The 19,222-nt window shown below is 40.5% G+C and overlaps 1 protein-coding gene and 1 pseudogene across 1 annotated transcript; both read right to left on the bottom strand.

The window, feature by feature from the left end:
• Window positions 1–519: 519 nt before the first annotated feature.
• On the bottom strand, window positions 520–16,600 carry LOC118723867 (nmrA-like family domain-containing protein 1). The gene is made up of 5 exons (XM_036446671.2): window positions 16,446–16,600; window positions 9,372–9,610; window positions 7,384–7,633; window positions 5,731–5,921; window positions 520–1,171 (listed from the first exon to the last, which is right to left on the bottom strand). Exons 1-5 carry the CDS (start codon window positions 16,483–16,485, stop codon window positions 992–994), a joined length of 900 nt encoding a protein of 299 aa, XP_036302564.1. The 5' UTR covers window positions 16,486–16,600; the 3' UTR covers window positions 520–991.
• Window positions 16,601–18,567: 1,967 nt separating this feature from the next.
• On the bottom strand, window positions 18,568–18,968 carry LOC118722412 (annotated as a pseudogene).
• Between the last annotated feature and the right edge of the window lie 254 nt (window positions 18,969–19,222).

The following is a 19,222-nucleotide window of genomic DNA, read 5'->3' as shown; positions in this document are numbered from 1 at the left end:
CACAGATGATGTGCTAAATATCCAAAGGCCCTTGGGGGAAAAAAAAAAAAAAAAAAAAAAGGCCCTTGGCTTAATTGAAGGACAGAAGAATGAATAGATGAATACAGATATTGAATGATGATTCAATAGTTGGTTTAATGAATTAAACAGAGAATGTTAACTTTCAACCCTGAAGCAAAACTGAATGTTGGAGTTTTTAATACTTGTGCTTGTTCATTGAACACCATGTTCCCCCAGAAAGTTATCGACAAAGGTTTTCTGTTGTGTTGGTTTGTTGTCGTTTTTTGTTTTTGTTTTTGTTTTTTTAAAGAAATTAGCCCCACAAGAGTGGCTCAGTGGTTGTGCACTGACCTACGAACCCGGAGGTCACAGTTCAATTCCTGGCCAGGACATATGCCCAGGTTGCAGGCTCTGTCCCCAATAGGGGATGTGCAGGAGGCAGCCAATAGATGATTCTCATCATTGATGTTTCTATCTCTTTCTCCCTCTCCCTTCCTCTCTGAAATTAATAAAAATATATATTTTAAAGAAATTAAAATTACTTAGTTCACTGAGAATATGACAACACACTTGGGGGAAAAACTAAAAAAAATGTTTAAAAACTGGAACTGCCAAGGAGAGGTTCAGAGCCAGGGCTCTGGATCAGTTAGGCAGGAGAAAGCTGAGTGGCCACCCCCCATTCATGTTAGGGAAGAAGCTCCAAGCTCTTCAGGCCAGAGTCTGATGAGGCGACTTGGCTGTTGGGGGGTCAGAGCTACAGAAGGGGCCAGTTTGGGGCTTCTTACTTAACCAAACAGGTGTACCATCCTGATCACTAGCTGTAAAGTTATATGTGAATCAAATTTCCATGTTTCCTACTTAAGAGTATTTCAGGAACAGCTTTGGAGTTGCAATCAATTGCATTGTAACATATTTGTTCTGTAAATGAAGATGTGCTCTACAGAGGGCCAGAATCAGGGAAAAGAAAGTTGTGAGGGGCCTGTGTGAACAGTTAAATACCCATCAAGGCTTCCTTGTTCTCTGAGACAAACAGGCTGAAGCTTTTGACTTCGGGGTTTAGTTGGTGGGTGAGCTTGATATCACGGTCTGGCTTCATCTGATAGAAACGAAACATGTTGGCCATTTCCTCCGCTCCGGGAAACCCCAGCTTCTCGTAAGCTTCCGGCGTGATCTTTTAAGAACAAGTTGGGGGGTTTTTTTATTATAAATTTTTTAAAAAGGAAATGTTTTAGCTCTCATTGAAAATAGTTTGATTAATAAATGATTCACCTTAAAGATGATATAGGTCCACCGTTCTTCAGCCTAACTCCAAAACCCAAGAAGCTCTCGAGGGTTTTTTTCATAAGCAATTTGACAGCAACTGACTTTTCTGAACTGATTCTGAGCTGAACTTTGAAGCTATTTATGCTTTTTAATGCTGCCATTTAGTGGAAATGGTCATATATTTTTCTGCAGAGATATTACAGGTTCTTGTCCTGCCCTTGATGGTGATGTTACATAATACATCTAGAACACAATCTAGCTAAAAGCTGCAGCTTCTGAAAGCCAAATTGTTTCTGGTCCCAAGCATTTTGGATAAAAAACTATAGATCTGTCCTCCCTTCATGTGACCTACTTTCTTTTCTTTTCTTTCTTTCTTTGTTTGTGTTTTTTTTTTCTTTCTATCTTTCTTTTCTTTTCTTTTCTTTTTTTTAAGCTGAAAGGCATATGAATCTATCTGTAGTGAGTTTCTTTCTGACCTGCTTTCATATACATTCCCTCAGCAGCCATCTCAGACAGTCTACCCACCTGGCCCTCCGCCTCCATGCAGCACCAGACTCTCTATCCTTTCCTCCTGGCTGATGTCCTTTCATCATCATTTCAATCCTTGATTAGAAGTGAGCATCTTGACTTCAACCATCCCAGACTCTGCCAGGCCCAGGTTCAAACAAATGCTACTCACCACACACTTACTGATCTGCCTTCGGTCACCTTCCACAAAACCCACCCCTGCAGTCCCTCTGCCACTAACTACATCAATAGTTTCCCCTCCTGAATTACCTAAGACCATTTCTAACTATTGGATCCAGTGTAATCTGTCTTTAGCCCCCCAAATAAACTCTATTCCACTTGGCCTTTGAAATTGTGACACACAAACAACTCATGGTCACCCTGGCTGTTTTTGCTCAGTGGATAGAGCATGGGCTTGGGGACTGAAGGATCCAAGGTACAATTCCAATCAAGGGCACATGCCTGGGCTATGGGCTCTATCCCCAATACGGGGTACAGGAGGCAGCCAATCAATTATTCTCTCTAATCATTGATATTTCTCTCTCTCTCTCCATCTCCCTTCCTCTCTGAAATCAATGAAAATATTTTTTTATAAAAAATGATTGTCATATACATTTATAATATGGAAAATTAAGAAAAATGTGCCTGCCCTGGCCAGTTTGGCTCAGTGGATAGAGCATCAGCCTGTGGACTGAAGGGTCCCAGGTTCAATTCCGGTTGGGGGCATGTGCCTTGGTCGTGGGCACAACCCCAATGGGGGGTGTGCAGGGGGCAGCTGATTGATGATTCTCTCTCATCAATGTTTCTTACTCTCTATCCCTATCTCTTCCTCTCTGTAAAAAAAATCAATAAAATATTTTTTAAAATCAACAAAATATATATTTTTAAAAGAAAAATGTTCCTATGCAAAAACAAGAAATGGCAGAATAAATTTTAGTCTATATATAGTCTAAGAATATTGTGTAGTTATTAAAATTAATGTTTTAAAGAACTTTAAAAAATGCTCATAATATAACATTAAATGAAAAAGCTAGATATAAACATATAGATATTGGAGAAAGACTAGAATATAACGTGTCAGATCTTATTAGTTGCTATCTCTGAGTATGTGATTTTTGGGGTTTTTTTCATAATTTTCTGTGTTTTCTGAAATAAGCATTTGTATTTGAAATAAGAAAACAATTTAAATGTTTAGTAAGAAGACTACATGAAAAGCATGGAAGATGACTTTGAAAATGTCTCTCTCCTTGAGTTACTCCCTCATCCTAGAACTTTGACAACTAATATTCCTAGTGAAATACGGGATTCTTTTCTGCAGATTTTTGAAGGAAAGAGATTTTTGTTTGTGTCTCACTTTCTGAGATGATCATGTTCTTTTTGGGGTTGGACAGACAGTTTCAGGCAGACCAGAGTTCCTGATGGGAGTCTGTTCCAGGGCATGCACTCACTAAAGCAGTTATGCCTCCTTCTGACCAGACTGGCAGGGGGAGTCAGACTGCCGGTGCTGGAGCGCCACCTTGTGGCCACATGCATCCTTCCCCAGAGTAGCATGCTGCCTAAGCATTTCCCCCACCACTCTAGAATCCTAGGCAGCATCTTCTAGTCAGACTAGTTACTAAGCACTGCATTAACCATTCTGTAGAACTTCCAGTTTCAAATGCCCTAGAACTTTTGGTGCTAGAGAAGTTCTGCTGAATTTTGAAATAACTTGATGTACCAAGAAGAGTCGGGGACCAAGTATGCGACTGAGTGATGCTTGGAAAGTCCTGAGCACGTTCACCTGGCCCTCTGAGAATGAGCACTCTCCACATGCCCACACCCCTTCACCTTTCTCTCCTTCTTCTGTACAGACTTCAAACCCCATGAAACAAAAGAAATATAAGGCCCAAATGCAAATGCCCTTGGAGAGGGATCAGTCCTGGGAAGTATATTTACACCAGGTACAAGTGACTTTGCAGATACGTACTCTCATGAGTCCATCTTTTGTGTGATTGGCTGTCATCCTGAGTTTGGGGGTAACTTATTTTCTTCATTAAAGACACCTATAATAATGTTTTAGGGTTTCGTAGCCTCCTTGTAGCTCCTGTTTCTGACTCTGAATTGGGAAACTAGGTTACCCTTCATGACTCAAGACTCACTGGAAGCAAGAGTTACAGATGAAAAGAAAAATCAGCTTTCTGGGCCTAACTCTAGGAAACATTCTAGAGTGGGTGTCAACAAAATGTTTCCTAGAAGGCTAGATACAAATATTTAAAGCTTTGTGGGTTATATGGGCTAAGTCACAACTACTTAATTCTACCAATGTATCACGATAACAGCCAGAGACAATATATAAACAGTGGTGTGGCTGTGTTCCAATAAATCTTTATTTTAAAAAAGCAGGTGGCAGGTCCTAATTGTGGACCCCTCCTATAGAGAGAATGTGCTGGGTCTGACCTTAGAAATCATCCAGAAAACACTCATTTTACAGATGGTGGGATGCAGCCAAGGGAAGCAAAAAGGCAGGCTAGCCCATGCCTACCAGCTTGAAAGAAGGTATGGAGCCTCCTTTCAGCTCTGAGGGTGTCTCTGCAAGGCACACATACTTCCTTCTCAGAAGCCCTGTTCTCCTTCCTCTTATCAACACCTGCTTTGGAGAAATGGCTGGTGATGTGGTATCATCAGTTCCTCTCACTTTTCTGTATAAGGTCTGTCCTATCCACGCTCTAGTCTAGGCCATTCCCACCTGACTTTTACCATGATCAATTATCAAGGACTTACTATTTGCCAACCCAGTGCCAGGTGCCTGCTATTTATATATCATGTCATCCTCTAATCAATCTTATTAGGTACTAGAGGCCCAGTGCACAAAATTTGTGCATGGGTAGGGCTCCTAATGGCTGCCAGCTGGGGCCTCCCTTCATTCCATGCTGCCCCATAGTAGTCAGCATGCATCATGGTGAGTGATCGAACTCCCAATCTGTCAAACTCCCAAGGGGACACTTTGCATATTAGGAGATATATATATATATATATATATATATATATATATATATATATATATATATAGAGAGAGAGAGAGAGAGAGAGGGAGAGGGAGAGAGAGAGAATAACTTCTTTTATCAAATGAGGTTAAATAACTTGCCAAGATTCCACAGATAGGTAAGGGCAGAGCCAGGATTTGCTCACTTTCTTATACTGCCTCTGGTTCATCCATGTGGGTTTAGCTAGGCAAGAGATTAGAATTCTAGAATTTAGTCAGGACAGCCCCATCATTCCCTCCACCTAAACACAGTCTTGCCCACCTCAAAGCCACTTTTTCCATGAAGCCTTCTCCTGCCCTTCTTTGGTCACAGAGACTGTGGACAACACAATTAAACACCTACAGTGTGATAGCTGTACTGATCCCTGTGACTTCATGTGCATTAACATTTTCACTCTAATGTAAACTCCTCAAAGTTAGGTACTTGCTATATGCCAATAGGTATGTACATACTACACACTGTGCTAAGCCCCTTAAATATATTCTCTCTAATGTCCACAAGATCACCCTGAGGTAGATGCTTCTACCCCACTTCACAGAGGAAGAAACTGAGGCTCAGAGAGGTAAGTGCCTCGCCCACACCCAAGAGCTCTAGCAGACTGGAATGATCAGCAAAGAATGCTTATGAGAGAAGAGTTGGGTAGTGTATATGAAAAAGTTGTACCTCAGTCTTCAGATTCTAAGTTCTTGCCACATAGAAGTAAGTTTACTCTAACAAGCTGATTAACCTTAAGCTAAAGAAATAAAGCCATTAGAGTGGGATTCAGATGCACCAATACCAGATAGATTGGTGGAACTGAAATCCTCTTCAATTTCTGCTGCCAGCCTAAGCTGAGCCCTTGCCTAAATTCATTGGGAGCCTATCAGAATGTCTAAGTCAGTGGGGTGTGAGCCAAGGTGGACTCTTATTATCACATTTATATCATCTAAGAACTCACCTTTGCATCTCGGATATCTTTTCCCAAAATCTTGGACAAAACATCAGCATATTGCTGTACTGTTAGCGCTTCTGCACTGAGGCCCACAGCTTTGCCTAAGAACTCTTCTGGAGAATCAAAAATTCTAGAGACAACTGCTCCAATATCAGCAACAGAGATGCCATCCAAGGGAATGTCCCCCATAGGCAGTGCTAGTAAAAAAAAAAAAAAAAGAGAGAGAGAGAGAGAGAGAGAGAGAGAGAGAGAGAGAGAGGTAATTATATCACATCCTGGGTAGGTCTTACCAATTTGAATTAATTAACCATACACAAAAGGTAGAAAACCAATATAACACCTAGTGGCCACAATCTATGCACAATTCATTACAAGGTTTAGTTTGAGCAAGTACCATAATGCCTGGGTATTGATTTTTTAAAAGCCACCATTTACTAAGCATCTGCTTTGTGTAAAGTATTATTAGTTATAATCTATAATCCAGATTTCTCTGCTGAATTTCAGGGTCTATTGACCAATTTCCTGCTCAACGTCCTTACTTGATTGTTTAATAAACATGTCAATGTGCTTCAAAATGAATTCCTATAGCGCCACCACCTCCCCTCCACCCAACAACTTGCTCCTCCTACAGACTGCCCCATTTCAAGTCTATCATTCCAGTTTCTCAACTCAAAAATCTTAGAGTCAGCTTGACACTGGGGTAGGTGGGTACTCTTTCTGCTGATCCGGCCTCTGGAGCCTTGCCTTCATGCCCCCATCTCTGCTCCCTCGGCTGCCTCCTGGGTCTCTCCCCTCGCCACTGAGCCACCTAGGACTGTGGACAAAGAAAATGTCTCCAAAGGGCAGAGGAAGTCCAGCCAGTGGACTGGAGCATTAGACTTATTAGGAACCCTTCTTAAAACTATAGCACTCCTGGCCCCAGTCCAGACCTTCAGAATCAGATTCTTTCTCTAGAGAGTCAGGGCCCCTCTAGGGATTCAGACCATTGGACTCAGGTCAAGAGGAGTATGTTTTCCCTGTTGCTATCATAGGTCCGATGGATGAGCTAGAAGGAACCTTAGAAGTCACCTTATACTATCCACTATGACTCAGTGGATAGAGCAGCAGCCCACGGACTGAAGGGTCCTGGGTTTGATTCAGGTCAAGGACACATACCTCTGATGCAGGCTTGATCCCCAGTTCTGGTCAGGGTGCTTGCAAGAGGCAACCAATCCATATGTCTCTCTCACATTGATGTTTCTCTCTGTGTGTCTCTCCTCCCTTCCACTCTCTCTAAAAATCAATGGAAAAATATCCTCCAGTGAGGATTAACAAAACAAACAAACAAACAAACAAAAAAGGTCATCTTGTCCAACTTTTCCATTACACTTGAGGAAACTAAGGCTTGAGGTTGCACAGCTGACAGTTTGTATAAAGAGCAACCGATTGTCGATTGTTCAGACTGGAAGTAAAGTCCTTTGTGTTTGTTTCCAGTCCAAGAACCAGTTCTCTGTGAAGTTTAAAACAATATTGTATCCCTCTCAGCACTTCACACAGAGGTAAGCACATAGTAGGCACTCAAATGATTTACGTCCACTAAAAAGAGGGAGGAAAGGGACAAAGGAGGAGGAAGGGAAGACAGCAGGTGTCTGGCCAACTTTCACTGCAAATTACACTTACCCAAGGTGTAGTAATCTCCATCAGAGGCTTTCCTGGGCTTCCATATAGTGAGGAAGTTTTCAAAGTAAGCTGCCAAGTGGATGCTGGTCATGGGAACACCAATGGACCAGAAATACTCCTCCACCTCTCCCTTCCTATCAAAGTGATCAACCGCCAACTTCCCTCCGCTCAGACGCTTGACGTTCTCCAGGCCGCTGAACACCACGTGCTTCAGACCCAGGCACTTGGTGACATCTGCCACCAGCTTCCCCTAAGGAACAAAGTAAATTCTTCATATAGATCGCTGTATTCGCATATGGACAGGAAGGCAGGTACAGCTTTCCCTTCCCCCCTTCCTTTTCATATTGTCCTCCATAGAAAAGGAGCTCTTCCAGAATCAAAACACATTCAAGTTACCAACTTAGAGGCCACCAGTGTTCGTGGGCAGAGGCTTCACCATGTCACAAGACTGAGCCTCATCAGAAGCTAAGAGGCAGCCTCGTGGGAACCGGCAGAAACACCTGGTCTCTTCCTTAAGTCTAGGCTATCAGTATCTTTGGATCAACTGCCACATTTATTTATATAAGAGCCCCAGGGATACCTGAGTAAACAATATTCATACAGTGTAATATTTTTTTCTGCTAATTAATTATATCTGCACATCATTTGGATATTGAGGGCATAATAAAGACTCTCTCTCTCTCTCTCTCTCTCTCTCTCTCTCTCTCTCCAAATTTTCTAAAGCACCTTCATCTCTCTCTCTCTTCTCTCTTTCTCTCTCTCTTCTCTTTCTCTCACTCTCTTTTTTCTTTCTTTCCACTGTTTCCTTCTCTTTTTTTCTTACAAAACCCCATGTAGCAAGTAGAAAAGACATAATTAATCTGTGTTTAGTAGAGGCATAAAGTGAGCAGAGAAGTGACTTTGTACCCATGGGTTTCATAGTAAGTGGATATCAGAATTAGAACCCAGAGTTCCTAATATGAGAAATTCAAAAGTTTATCACTAAAAGACAAGCTATAAATGGTATAATTAATTTAACAGACATTGCTGAAATGGCTTACTCCTGCTCTTAATTGTTTGAATTATGCCATTTCTGCAAGAGACTGATTACATCAATTACACTTTAAAAATCTAATCTTCACATTTTTCAAATTTATACACATTTCAAATAGGAGGGGGGGTGGGGGGGAGTTGAACTTATAAGATGAAGATGTTCCCTGAGCCCTCATGCTGATAACTGCTCTCAAGAAGTAACCACTTTCATCTCTTTTAGCTGTTTCTCTATTTCTAAATAACAGGTTTGCACTACTAATGCTTTATTTTTTTCAGTTTAAGATATCATCTACTAAATTCTTACTCTGAAAGATGAGTCCTCATCTTTAATATTCTCTCTCTCTCACTCTCTCTCTCTCCCCGCCCCCCTTTCTCTCTCTCTGACACAGGCACACACAGCCAAACACCACCATACATATATATGCAATTCCCTTTTTTCGTATTCCCAATATCATAATGTTGGGCTAAATCAAAAAGTAGTGCCTACAACACCGCTGAAGTTGAACCAAGTAAATATTCTATGGTTAAATTTATTTTTTTTTCTACAAACTTTTATTTTCTCTGGGTTTATTTGCTTTAGTTTTTTTTTCTATGTACCCATTATTCATTTCTCCCCAAATTCTCTGCCAGAAGTAAAAATATACTCATTACATTTTTGTTCTTTCCTTTTCACTTTGGAGTTACCTTAATTTGTGGGGTACCCTTCACATGTCATCTACAGACAAATGACCGGCTCCACTGCACAGTCATCCTCAGATGTCCACGATCTTGAGATGTGGACATGTGCTTTAGAACACTGACTTCACAATCAAAGAAATACTTCAAGTGCATATATTTCATAAATACCAGAGAGATTTTGTGGAGGCTCTTTTTGCTCAGCCTTAAGGCCCACCCCCTTCAAGGGAGGGCAGAGCAGCCAGGAAGGATAAGAGGAAAGGGCTCAAAGGTGTTCCCACCTGACACACTTCATCCTCCTTGCTGTGATGTTCCCAGTAGTTGGTCACTAGGAAGACCCCATAGGCATCTTTTAAGGCAGCCTCCACCAGTGCTTTATCATTCAGGTCCCCTTTTACCACCTCAGCACCAAGTTCCTGGAGCACCAGTGCTTTTGGTTGAGTCACATTCCTGGTCACTGCTCTTACAGCAAACTTTTTGCTCTCCAAAAGAGTCCTGGCCACAGAGCCACCTTGAGATCCTACAGTGAAGAAGAAACAGAGGAAGGTTCAGGAGGAATGTTCATTAAAAAAATAGCTGGTCAGGAATTACCACTATTCAGAGTATATCTATTATAATAACTATTTCAGGAGGCATTCCCATTTTTGCAACAGTGGTTTTCAAACTAGGTTCCTCATCGCCATCTCAGGGACACCTTTGAAAGTCTACGGGTCAGATAAAGAATGGGAAAGGCCTGAGATAACAATTGCTGAAGCTCCTCACACAGGGCACCACCTTGCCATGGTTGGCCAGCAGAGCTTGAATGACAGATGAATGGATTACTCTGAGACATTTGCTGTGAAAGAGAGGCTAAGGGACCAACCGGCTATAATAACAAGGCAGCTTCGATTGCCTGCCTCATTAGGCTTTTATTGAAATTTTTAATTTTAGATACAATTAGTAGGGTGAGTAATCTTGGGAGGACACGTGTGTTTGCATTGTCCTCAAGGCAAGGGTACCCAAAGATTAGGCATAAGGATTCCAGTAAACACCCAGGGATCTGCACTTTCACAGACTTGTTTGGAAAGGTCAAGGAATAATTAGGGTGCCACCTTCGACACTCCCCTAAGTCTCCCCTAAGTTGAAATTCTGATAAACAGGACAGATGTCTTTCCACTCACTTCCCTTTTCTCAGAATGTCCTTACAAACTTTCCATCCAAGTCTCGTGTGCTCCTCAACAACGAGGTCAAGTGTGGAGGGTGCCAGACCCTGTAGCCCAGATTGAACTGGGAAAATCTATTTTTATTTGGTTAGAAATTTTATTTTGAGGTTCTTCACAAAATTTTCTTTTCAAAAAAGCTTCCTCTTTTATTTTTAAGCTGAAAAATTGCATAAGTTTCTTTTTATGGCATTCAAAGTTATTGGTGATATGATCATTACTTTCATTACTTGCCTAATTTATGTACTCTACAAATATTTACTGAATACTCTGTGATATATGCCAGGTACTGTGCTGGGTTACTAACATTTGGGATCCTCTATCAAACTGTTTGGATATCTGTCCTGTGTATGTTTTTCACACCTTCAGATCTACATTCACCTTCTGCACCCTTCTTAGTGCCCTGGGAGGTTGACCTGCACTGTACTCCATCAATGGGCTCTCTTCATGCTCTCAGGTTTGGTCTGGCCAATAATAGGCATCAGCAGCAGGAAATCCAAGGACAGAAAGAAAGGTGGCTATCTCCATGTTGCTACTCTTCCTGGGTTTTGGTAATCTCTCAGGTCCTCTACTCCTTCCTCTTATTGCTTACTTATTCATTATTGGTCTCTTCCCTTTCAACTTTTATTTTTTCCTTGGCTTCTCTGAAAAAGTGTGGCACTTATTTTGTGTGAAACCCAACTGATGCACCACCGATAACCCAATAGGTTCTGCTGTCAATGGGCTCAGCTTTTGCACGAGGAACTTCGGTTGGAGTTTAGTGCCCTAGTAGTATGAACACATAGCCAAAGGTCACCAGATGTTTGAAGAAAGCCTCCAGAAAAACTAAAATAAATAAATTGATAAAGGTAAGTATAAGCAATGCAGTGTACAGAAGAAACTTTTAAAGCATTAATGTCTTCAGAGGTTGGAGAAGATTTTGCATTCAGAATACTACATCTGCATATTGCACCAATAAAAAGGGAGATGGAGGCAGAAGAAGAGCATTCAGAAGAGAAAAGGAAGCTGTCAGAAATTTAAAATATTATAGCAGAAGTAAGTTTCCCATGGAAAAAGTTGAAGAAATCTCTCAAAATTAAAAAGAAATGGAAAACAGGAAGGAGAAAATAGAGGATCAAGCCAAGGGAATTCCAGAATGAGAGACTAGAGAAAATGCATATATGGAATTATCAAAGAAGATAATTTTCCAGAGTTCAAAGATACTAAATGAGTTTTCAGATTAAGGGGCCACTGAGTGCCCAGCACAATGAATAAGTCTTACATTATTTACATAATGTGAAATTTTAAAGATACTAGAAACTAGGGCTTCAACATATGAATTATTTTGGTGGGAAAAACAATTCAGCCCATATCACTGACTATTGTAACCATTTCCTAAAAATCCTCCTACTAAACTGGGTTCTCCTTGTTTTCAACCATGTGCTGAGACTATTCTCTGGCAAATTGCAAGTTTTCAACATTTATATGTTGAATGAGTGGATGAATGAATGAATGAATGATGTGAAAAAACTGAAACCTCTGTTTTCTCAACTCTTAACTTTGAAAGTAGACAGTCCTGCCTAAACCTGTATAAATAAGAGGAGCTGGACCAAAACCAGAACTGGCTCTCTTACCACTCCCATTTTTTATGTTTTACTAAGACCCAAACCAAAAAAAGTACTTATCCATCTTGGCCCTTTTCCTTTAAATTAGCAAGACATAACCATAAACTTATCAGCCCGATAAAGCAGCTCCCAGAGCACCCATTCTTGACCTACTCATTTGTCCCAGACCCTCCCCATTTATTCTGGATCATTCCCACCCAGTTATCTTCAAGGTAATACCATATTGAGGACAGTGTCAACATAAAAAAACATCCAAATCTGTAGAGAATTTTTGTAAGAGTTTACTTGAGTGCTTGCTTTGGCAGCACATATACTAAAATTATTTGAGCCAATTGATAACATATGCCAGTGAGCAAAATCTTAAATGCTCTGCAGAATAACAGTTTTTGCAGTTTATTTTATGCATTTGAAATTAAGGAGGGAAAGAAAGGAAGATTACATGAAGGTAGCAGAAAAGGTGGGGATTAGATTGCAGGATAGTTAATAAGATTATGTGCTCTCTTGAGGGTGGTTATTTCAAAGGTGTGTTAACCTTTGAAGGTCCATGCACAGAAGCAATGGACAGGATTCGTTTAAGGCCCAGATAAGCCCTTTTCTAAAGAACTTATATGCCTGAGGTATGACTACCCATCATGATCTGTCCAGTTAGGAATTTATGGTCAGGTCACCCTGTGATGTCTCTTTCCATAGAACCCCTTTTTATATCCACAGTAGCATTTGAATGGCAAGCACTGTTCAGAGTTTGATGTGCAAACACATGCAAGGAAAGGGTTAAGACATGTTCCTGTCAAATTTAACTAGTCCCAGCCTGTGTGGCTCAGTGACTGAGCTTCAACTAATGAACCAAGAAGTCACGGTTGATTCCCTGTCAGGGCACATGCCTGGGTTGCCAGCTCAATACTTGGTGTGGAACATGCAGGAGGCAGGCAATCAATCATTCTCTCTCATCATTGATATTTCTATCTTTCTCTTTCTCTTTTTCTCTGAAATCCATAAAAAAATATGTTATTTTTTTTATTTTAACTAGGCATCTTATATTTGTATCTGCTAAATAAGGCAACCCTTTATCTCAAACACCCAAACCAAGCATGCAAAACTCAAAGGCTAACACAGGCCAAATAAACAAGGTTTATGTTTATGTGGGCCACAAAAAAAAAAAAGCTTAAATTTCCATAGAAACATAGCTTTATTTTGGTAGAGACATAATGAATACAAAGGGCTGAAAAATGAGTAATCGTTAACATAAAATAATAGAACATTTTAATAAAATTTATACTTTTTTTAATATTAACTTACCAGACACTGAATAACGGTACAAATTAATAAGTGTAACGCAAGTAAACCTATTTTTTTGTCTCGGAAAGCAAAACATTTCTTGTTGTGCACACCAAACAAGATAAGACTAATGATGTGGCAATTGGCTGCTAAAATATTCGCTGCTAGTAGTAGTGGAGAGAAATGGTGCGCCTATGCATAAGGCGCATAAAATAAATGAATGCAACACAATGAATATAGTAATTAGTCACTAGCAAACATTTGTAGTTCATTATTAATAATTACATATAACAGGATATTATAAAAATTAAGGTACAAAATTTTCATTAAAATGTTTTTTACATTCGGTTACATTGGCTGGGCTGCAAAAATATCTGTTGTGGGCCCCATGCAGCCCATGGGCCAAGAGTTTAACACGCTTGACCCAAACACTTCCAGAACTCCTCGGTAACTGAACTATGGACAATCCCTGGGCAATAAAGTGATCAGCCCACCCAGCCTCTTGGCTAAGTAGGAAGCAACTTTCTTTAACTCTGACACATCTGATCTGATCCCTTTAAGAGCCACTCCCAAGGTTCATATTCAACAGCCTAGGCGGCAACTCAAATTTGAGACAAAAACAAAACTCCCAGCATTTTTTGATCTGCCTCACTTAAATCCTCCCCATTTTGGTGAATCACAACTTGATCTTCCATTTGCTCAAGCCAGAACACTAAATTCATTGCTTGCTCTTTTCTTCTCACCTCTGAAAGCTGGTCTATCAGGTTATCCCTGTCAACTCTTTTTTTTTTTTTTTTCTTTTCCCATTCCCAATTATCCCTTTATACCATATTCCATCCTCCACCCTCCTCTGCCCCTCCACCCTCCTTGCCCCCTTCCCTTACCCTCGATCACCACACCGTCCCTGTCAACTCTCTAAAACATATCTGGAATCTGATCACTCTCTAGCACCTCTTTGCCACCATTCCCATCTAAGCCACAGTCATCTTGGTTGGACTATGGCAGAGCCTCCTAAAGGTCTTCCTGCTTCAGTCCTTGCCCCTACACCCTCTTTGAAAATCTGATCCTAAAATGATCCTTATAACGTAGAACTCATATCTAGTCACTCTGCTCAAACTCCTTTAATGGCTTCTTATTTCTTTCAGGAAAATAACAATATTCTCAATTTCACCCTAATGCTTTATACAATCATCTCCATGTCCCATTTACCTTTTTTTTTTTTTTTTTTACTAATACTTAATTGAATTTATTGAGATGACCTTGGTTCACAAAACCATACACGTTTTACTACTGGAGAGAGGAAGAGACCTCAGTGTCAGGCATATTCTCTACCTTTCTCCTGTGCTCAGTACTTTTCCATTTGGCCCTGCTTGGGCTCTTGCCTTCCCTCTGGTTTTCCTACTATTCTTATTTAGGTTTTGTAAGATATGACTTAAGGCTTCTACTTTCTAGTAAACCGCTCACACCCAGCCTCTAGCCTGTACCCAGTCTCAGCTGTTGTCCTGTCCTGCACAGGAGATATAAATAGCCTGCTCTCCCTGCAAGGTATACCGGTCTCAGCCCCCTCTGAGAGAATGTAATAAAATGTATTAAATACTCATCTCTTGGCACGGACCTAACACTGAATTCTTGTCTTCTTAAAGGAAAGATTTCAATGAAGAGACATAGGATAGAAAAGCAAGCAAGAATTTATTGACCACAGCAAAAATATAGTTAGGTCGGTTAAATAAAGAAGAGCATAGAAGATGCAACAGGAGAGTCTAGGTTGGGCTGCTTTGTGGTTTAACGATTTAGTTTTCCTATTCTGCTTGACCTGGAATTTTCCTAGCTTATTACAATGCTATAACAGTTTCAAGTATACAACTCAAGAAAACATCTGCACACTGCATAGTGCGCCCATCACCCAAAGCGAAGTCTCTATTTCTATTACCTCCCTTTGCCCACCTCCATCTACCCTGACCCCTCTTTCCAATTGTTATCTGTGTCTATGTGTTATGTATATGTATATATTTTTGGACTAATCTCTTCACCTTCTTTTATCCAATCTCCTCACCCCTCTCCCCGCTTACAGCTGTTAGTTGAAACCATGCTTCTGCTTTTATTTTGTTTGTCAATTTATAGATTCCAAATATAAGTGAGATCATATGTTTGTCTTTCTCTGACTGGTTTATTTCATTTAGTATAATAATCTCCATGTCCATCCATGCTGTCTCAAAAGGTAAGAACTTTTTCTAAAGTCAATGTCATAACTGGCTGTAGGTTTTTGCAAATTTATTTCTCTCTTCTCCTTGCTTTAGTCCTTTCCTCTTTTCACACAAAATTCCTTTGCTCATAGAGCTTATCTTCTCCTGTGGAAAGATAAGGGGTAAGGGAGGAAATCAAGCAGGAAGGGCAGCCAGATAACAGTAAAAGGGAGTGGAGCTGCAATTTTAAATATGGAGGTCTGGAAAGTGCTCATGGAAAGGGGGACATCTGAGCAGAGGTTTGGTTGACATGAGGAAGGAAGCAATGTAGGTAGCTGGAGACTGAGGGGGCAGCCAAAGCAAAAGACTTAAGTAGGAGTGTATTTGAGGAACACCTGAGCAAGTAAAGGAGAGGGTAAAAAGTTGGGAGCCCATTAGCTGGACTTTGCATTTTACTTCGAGATTGGGGAGGAGGAGGCAGTTGTTGGAGGGTTTTGAGCAGAGGCATGTCATGATCTGATAGTTTCAAATGGATCATCAGAAAGCTGAAATGAGAACAGATTGAATAGATGTGGCCTGATTTGACCAACATTTTGCAAAGGCTCTGGCTGTAAAGAACAGATTGTAAAAAAGATAAGATTGAAATCAGGGAGGACAGTTAAAAGGCTGCAGCAGCAGACCCAGTCACTCAGCACACATGCCTAACCCTCACCCGCTCTGTCCTTTCAGAATGGCTGAGGTATTGGTTAGGCATGAAGATATGCCCTACAGACCCACACTGGCTTCTTTCACTTGTCAGGAAGTGAATGGAGAACAATCTCCAGAGGATAGCTTATGTTGAAATGAAACATACCAAGTCAGCACACGACTGAGGAAGAGAGAATATGTCAGTTATCCTTGTCCTGCTGAGATCATTTCTGACAAATAAAATAAAATCACCAGCCCCTTTACCAGATCAGAAATCCAAGCAATAGGACACTTTTCTTAATTTCCTCCAAAGGGCAGGAAAGTCACCCACACTGGCAGGCTCTGACTTTAAAAACAAAGACAGGAGAGTATGCAGTCAGCATGCTCTTTAAAAGTAAGTTTTTTACCTGTTGCTCCAAACACTGTAATTATCTTCTTGCTGGTCATGTTACCGGACAAAGAAGGAGTTAGTGGAGAAGCTGAACTTTCTTCGAGCAGCAACAGCAGCTATAATAATTCCTCTTCAAGCATGAGAGCTATAAGCCACTTCTGATTACCATACCCCTTATTGTGCTCCTCCTTTGTATAGTTTTGGGGCTGTTCCCAGCTAGCTTACTCACTCATGTGCTCAGCAAAAATGTATTGAGTGTCTTTGGTATATTAAGCATTGAACTAGAAGGCCTGCTGGCTCAGATCTTTTAAGGGAGATAAACTAATAAATAAAAATACAATAGAGAGCCCTGGCCAGGTAGCTCAGTTGGTTAGAGCATCTGACCAATACACTAAGGCTGCAGTTCAACCTCCGATCAGGACACATTCAAGAATCAACCAAATTGCCTAAACCGGTTCGGCTCAGTGGTAGAGCGTTGGTCTGTGGACTGAGAGGTCCCAGGTTTGATTCCGGTCAAGGGCATGTACTTGAATGTTTAAAAACGACATTAATTATTACTAGACCTAATATATTGGTTGCAGGCACATCCCCAGTAGGGGATGTGCAAGAGGCAGCTGGTCGATGTTTCTCTCTTCCTTCCTCTCTGTGAAAAATCAATAAAATATAAATTTTTTTTAATATATATTTTATTGATTTTTCACAGAGAGGAAGAGAGAGGGATAGAGAGTTAGAAACATCAATGAGAGAGACTCATCGATCAGCTGCCTCTTGCACACCCCCTGCTGGGGATATGCCCGCAACCAAGGTACATGCCCTTGACCGGAATCGAACCCGGGACCTTTCAGTCTGCAGGCCGACGCTCTATCCATTGAGCCAAACCGGTTTCGGCAAAATATATATATTTTTTAAAAGAATCAACCAATGAATGCATAAATAAGCAGAACAACAAATCGACCTCTCTCTTTCTTCTCTCTCTGAAAATCAATTTTTTAAAAAAACTACAGCAGAGGCAAGTGGCAGAGGGGACATAGGTTATGGAGGAAAAACACAAAACCCAGACTGGAGGTGTTAGGGAAGGTTTTTCAGAGATGCTGCTGCAGTTGCCTGAAGACCTCATGAGTTATTCAATAAGGGAAAGACCATCAATAGAATAGAGAACTGAATATATTGTGTGATTCCGGGTTGTAAAGAAAATATTATACACACATACATGCATATACACATATTAACTATGAGTTGTTTATTTTATGCAATATGGTGGTAGTAGAGTCAGATGACTAAGCATGATGTGACATTATTATTCTCACACTTTGATTAGAACATAATACAATGACTTGCATATTTTTTAAGCTGACTTAAAAAAAAAAAAAAGGAGTTGTTGCCACCTAGGCATTCAGCCTAGACTGTTGAATACGAATACTTTTGCAGCCCAGCCAATATAATGATATGTAAGAAACATCTTAATAAAAATTTCATAATTTAATTTTTACATATCATATTATACATAATTATTAATAATGAACTACAACAGACAACACAATAGCCTCAGCTGTTCTCTTCGAGAGACTGAAGATTCACTGCTCCTTGGCCAGGGCAGCCCTTCAGGAGCTCCTTAGTAAAGGACTTATTAAACTGGTTAATAAACTTATTAAACTAGTTTCAAAGCACAGAGCTCAAGTAATTTACACCAGAAACACCAAAGGTGGGGATGCCTCAGCTTTTGGAGAAGATACATGAACAACAGGTTTTGAAAAATAAAAATTTATTAAATAAAAAAAGAAATTGCCGAAACCGGTTTGGCTCAGTGGATAAAGCAGCAATCTGTGGACTGAAGAGTCCCAGGTTCGATTCCGGTCAAGGGCATGTACATTGGTTGCAGGCACATCCCCTGTGGGGGTGTGCAGGAGGCAGCTGGTCGATGTTTCTCTCTCATCGATGTTTCTAACTCTCTATTCCTCTCAGTAAAAAATCAATAAAATATATTTTTTAAATAAATAAATAAATAAATAAAAATTAAAAAAGAAATAGAACATTACAGCCCTAAAGCAGTCCCTACAGAAGGCCCCCCCGCCCCCCAAGCTCCTTCCAATCACTATCTCCAAAAGTAACCACTATATTCTGATGTATAATACCATAAATCAGATTTTCCTGCTTTTGAATCTTATAGAAATTTCTCCAACAGCTGGGGCATCCCCTCCTTTGGTGTTTTGGTGTGAATTACTTGAGCTCTGTGCTTTGAAACTAGTTTAATAAGTCCTTTACTAAGGAGCTCCTGAAGGGCTGCCCTGGCCAAGGAGCTGCAAACCTTCAGTCTCTCGGAGACAACAGCTGAGGTTATAAGCTTATAGTTGGGACCTCCTTTCAGAATTTGTCATATGCTGCTTTGTCAAACAAGACTAGGTTATTGAGCTTGTCCCAAACTTAGCCTTTAGATGACTTCTTCTATTTTGGCCTCCCCCTGAACTTGTTCATGGGGATGTTTATCTTTCTTGGCCTACTTTCCAGCATCTCTCTTCTTCTTATCACCCTTAAGTAGCATTGCATGACTTGGAGAGCAAGGCTCCGCTGCTGCTTCACCAAGATTCTATTAGTGTTTCTGATTTCTTGGGATATATTCCTAGAAGTGGGATTATTGGGTCAAATGGGAGTTCCATTTTTACTTTTTTGAGGAAACTATATACTATTTTCCACAGTGGCTGCACCAATTTGCATTCCCACTAGCAATGCACTAGGGTTCCTTTTTTTTACATATCCTCGCCAGCTGTACAGTGAAAATCTGTTGTTTTCTCTGTA

This window comes from Pipistrellus kuhlii, unplaced genomic scaffold (genome assembly GCF_014108245.1).
Source record: "Pipistrellus kuhlii isolate mPipKuh1 unplaced genomic scaffold, mPipKuh1.p scaffold_m20_p_2, whole genome shotgun sequence".
In the NCBI taxonomy this organism is placed as follows: Eukaryota; Metazoa; Chordata; class Mammalia; order Chiroptera; family Vespertilionidae; genus Pipistrellus; species Pipistrellus kuhlii.
This window is presented reverse-complemented; position numbering and strand designations above follow the sequence as displayed.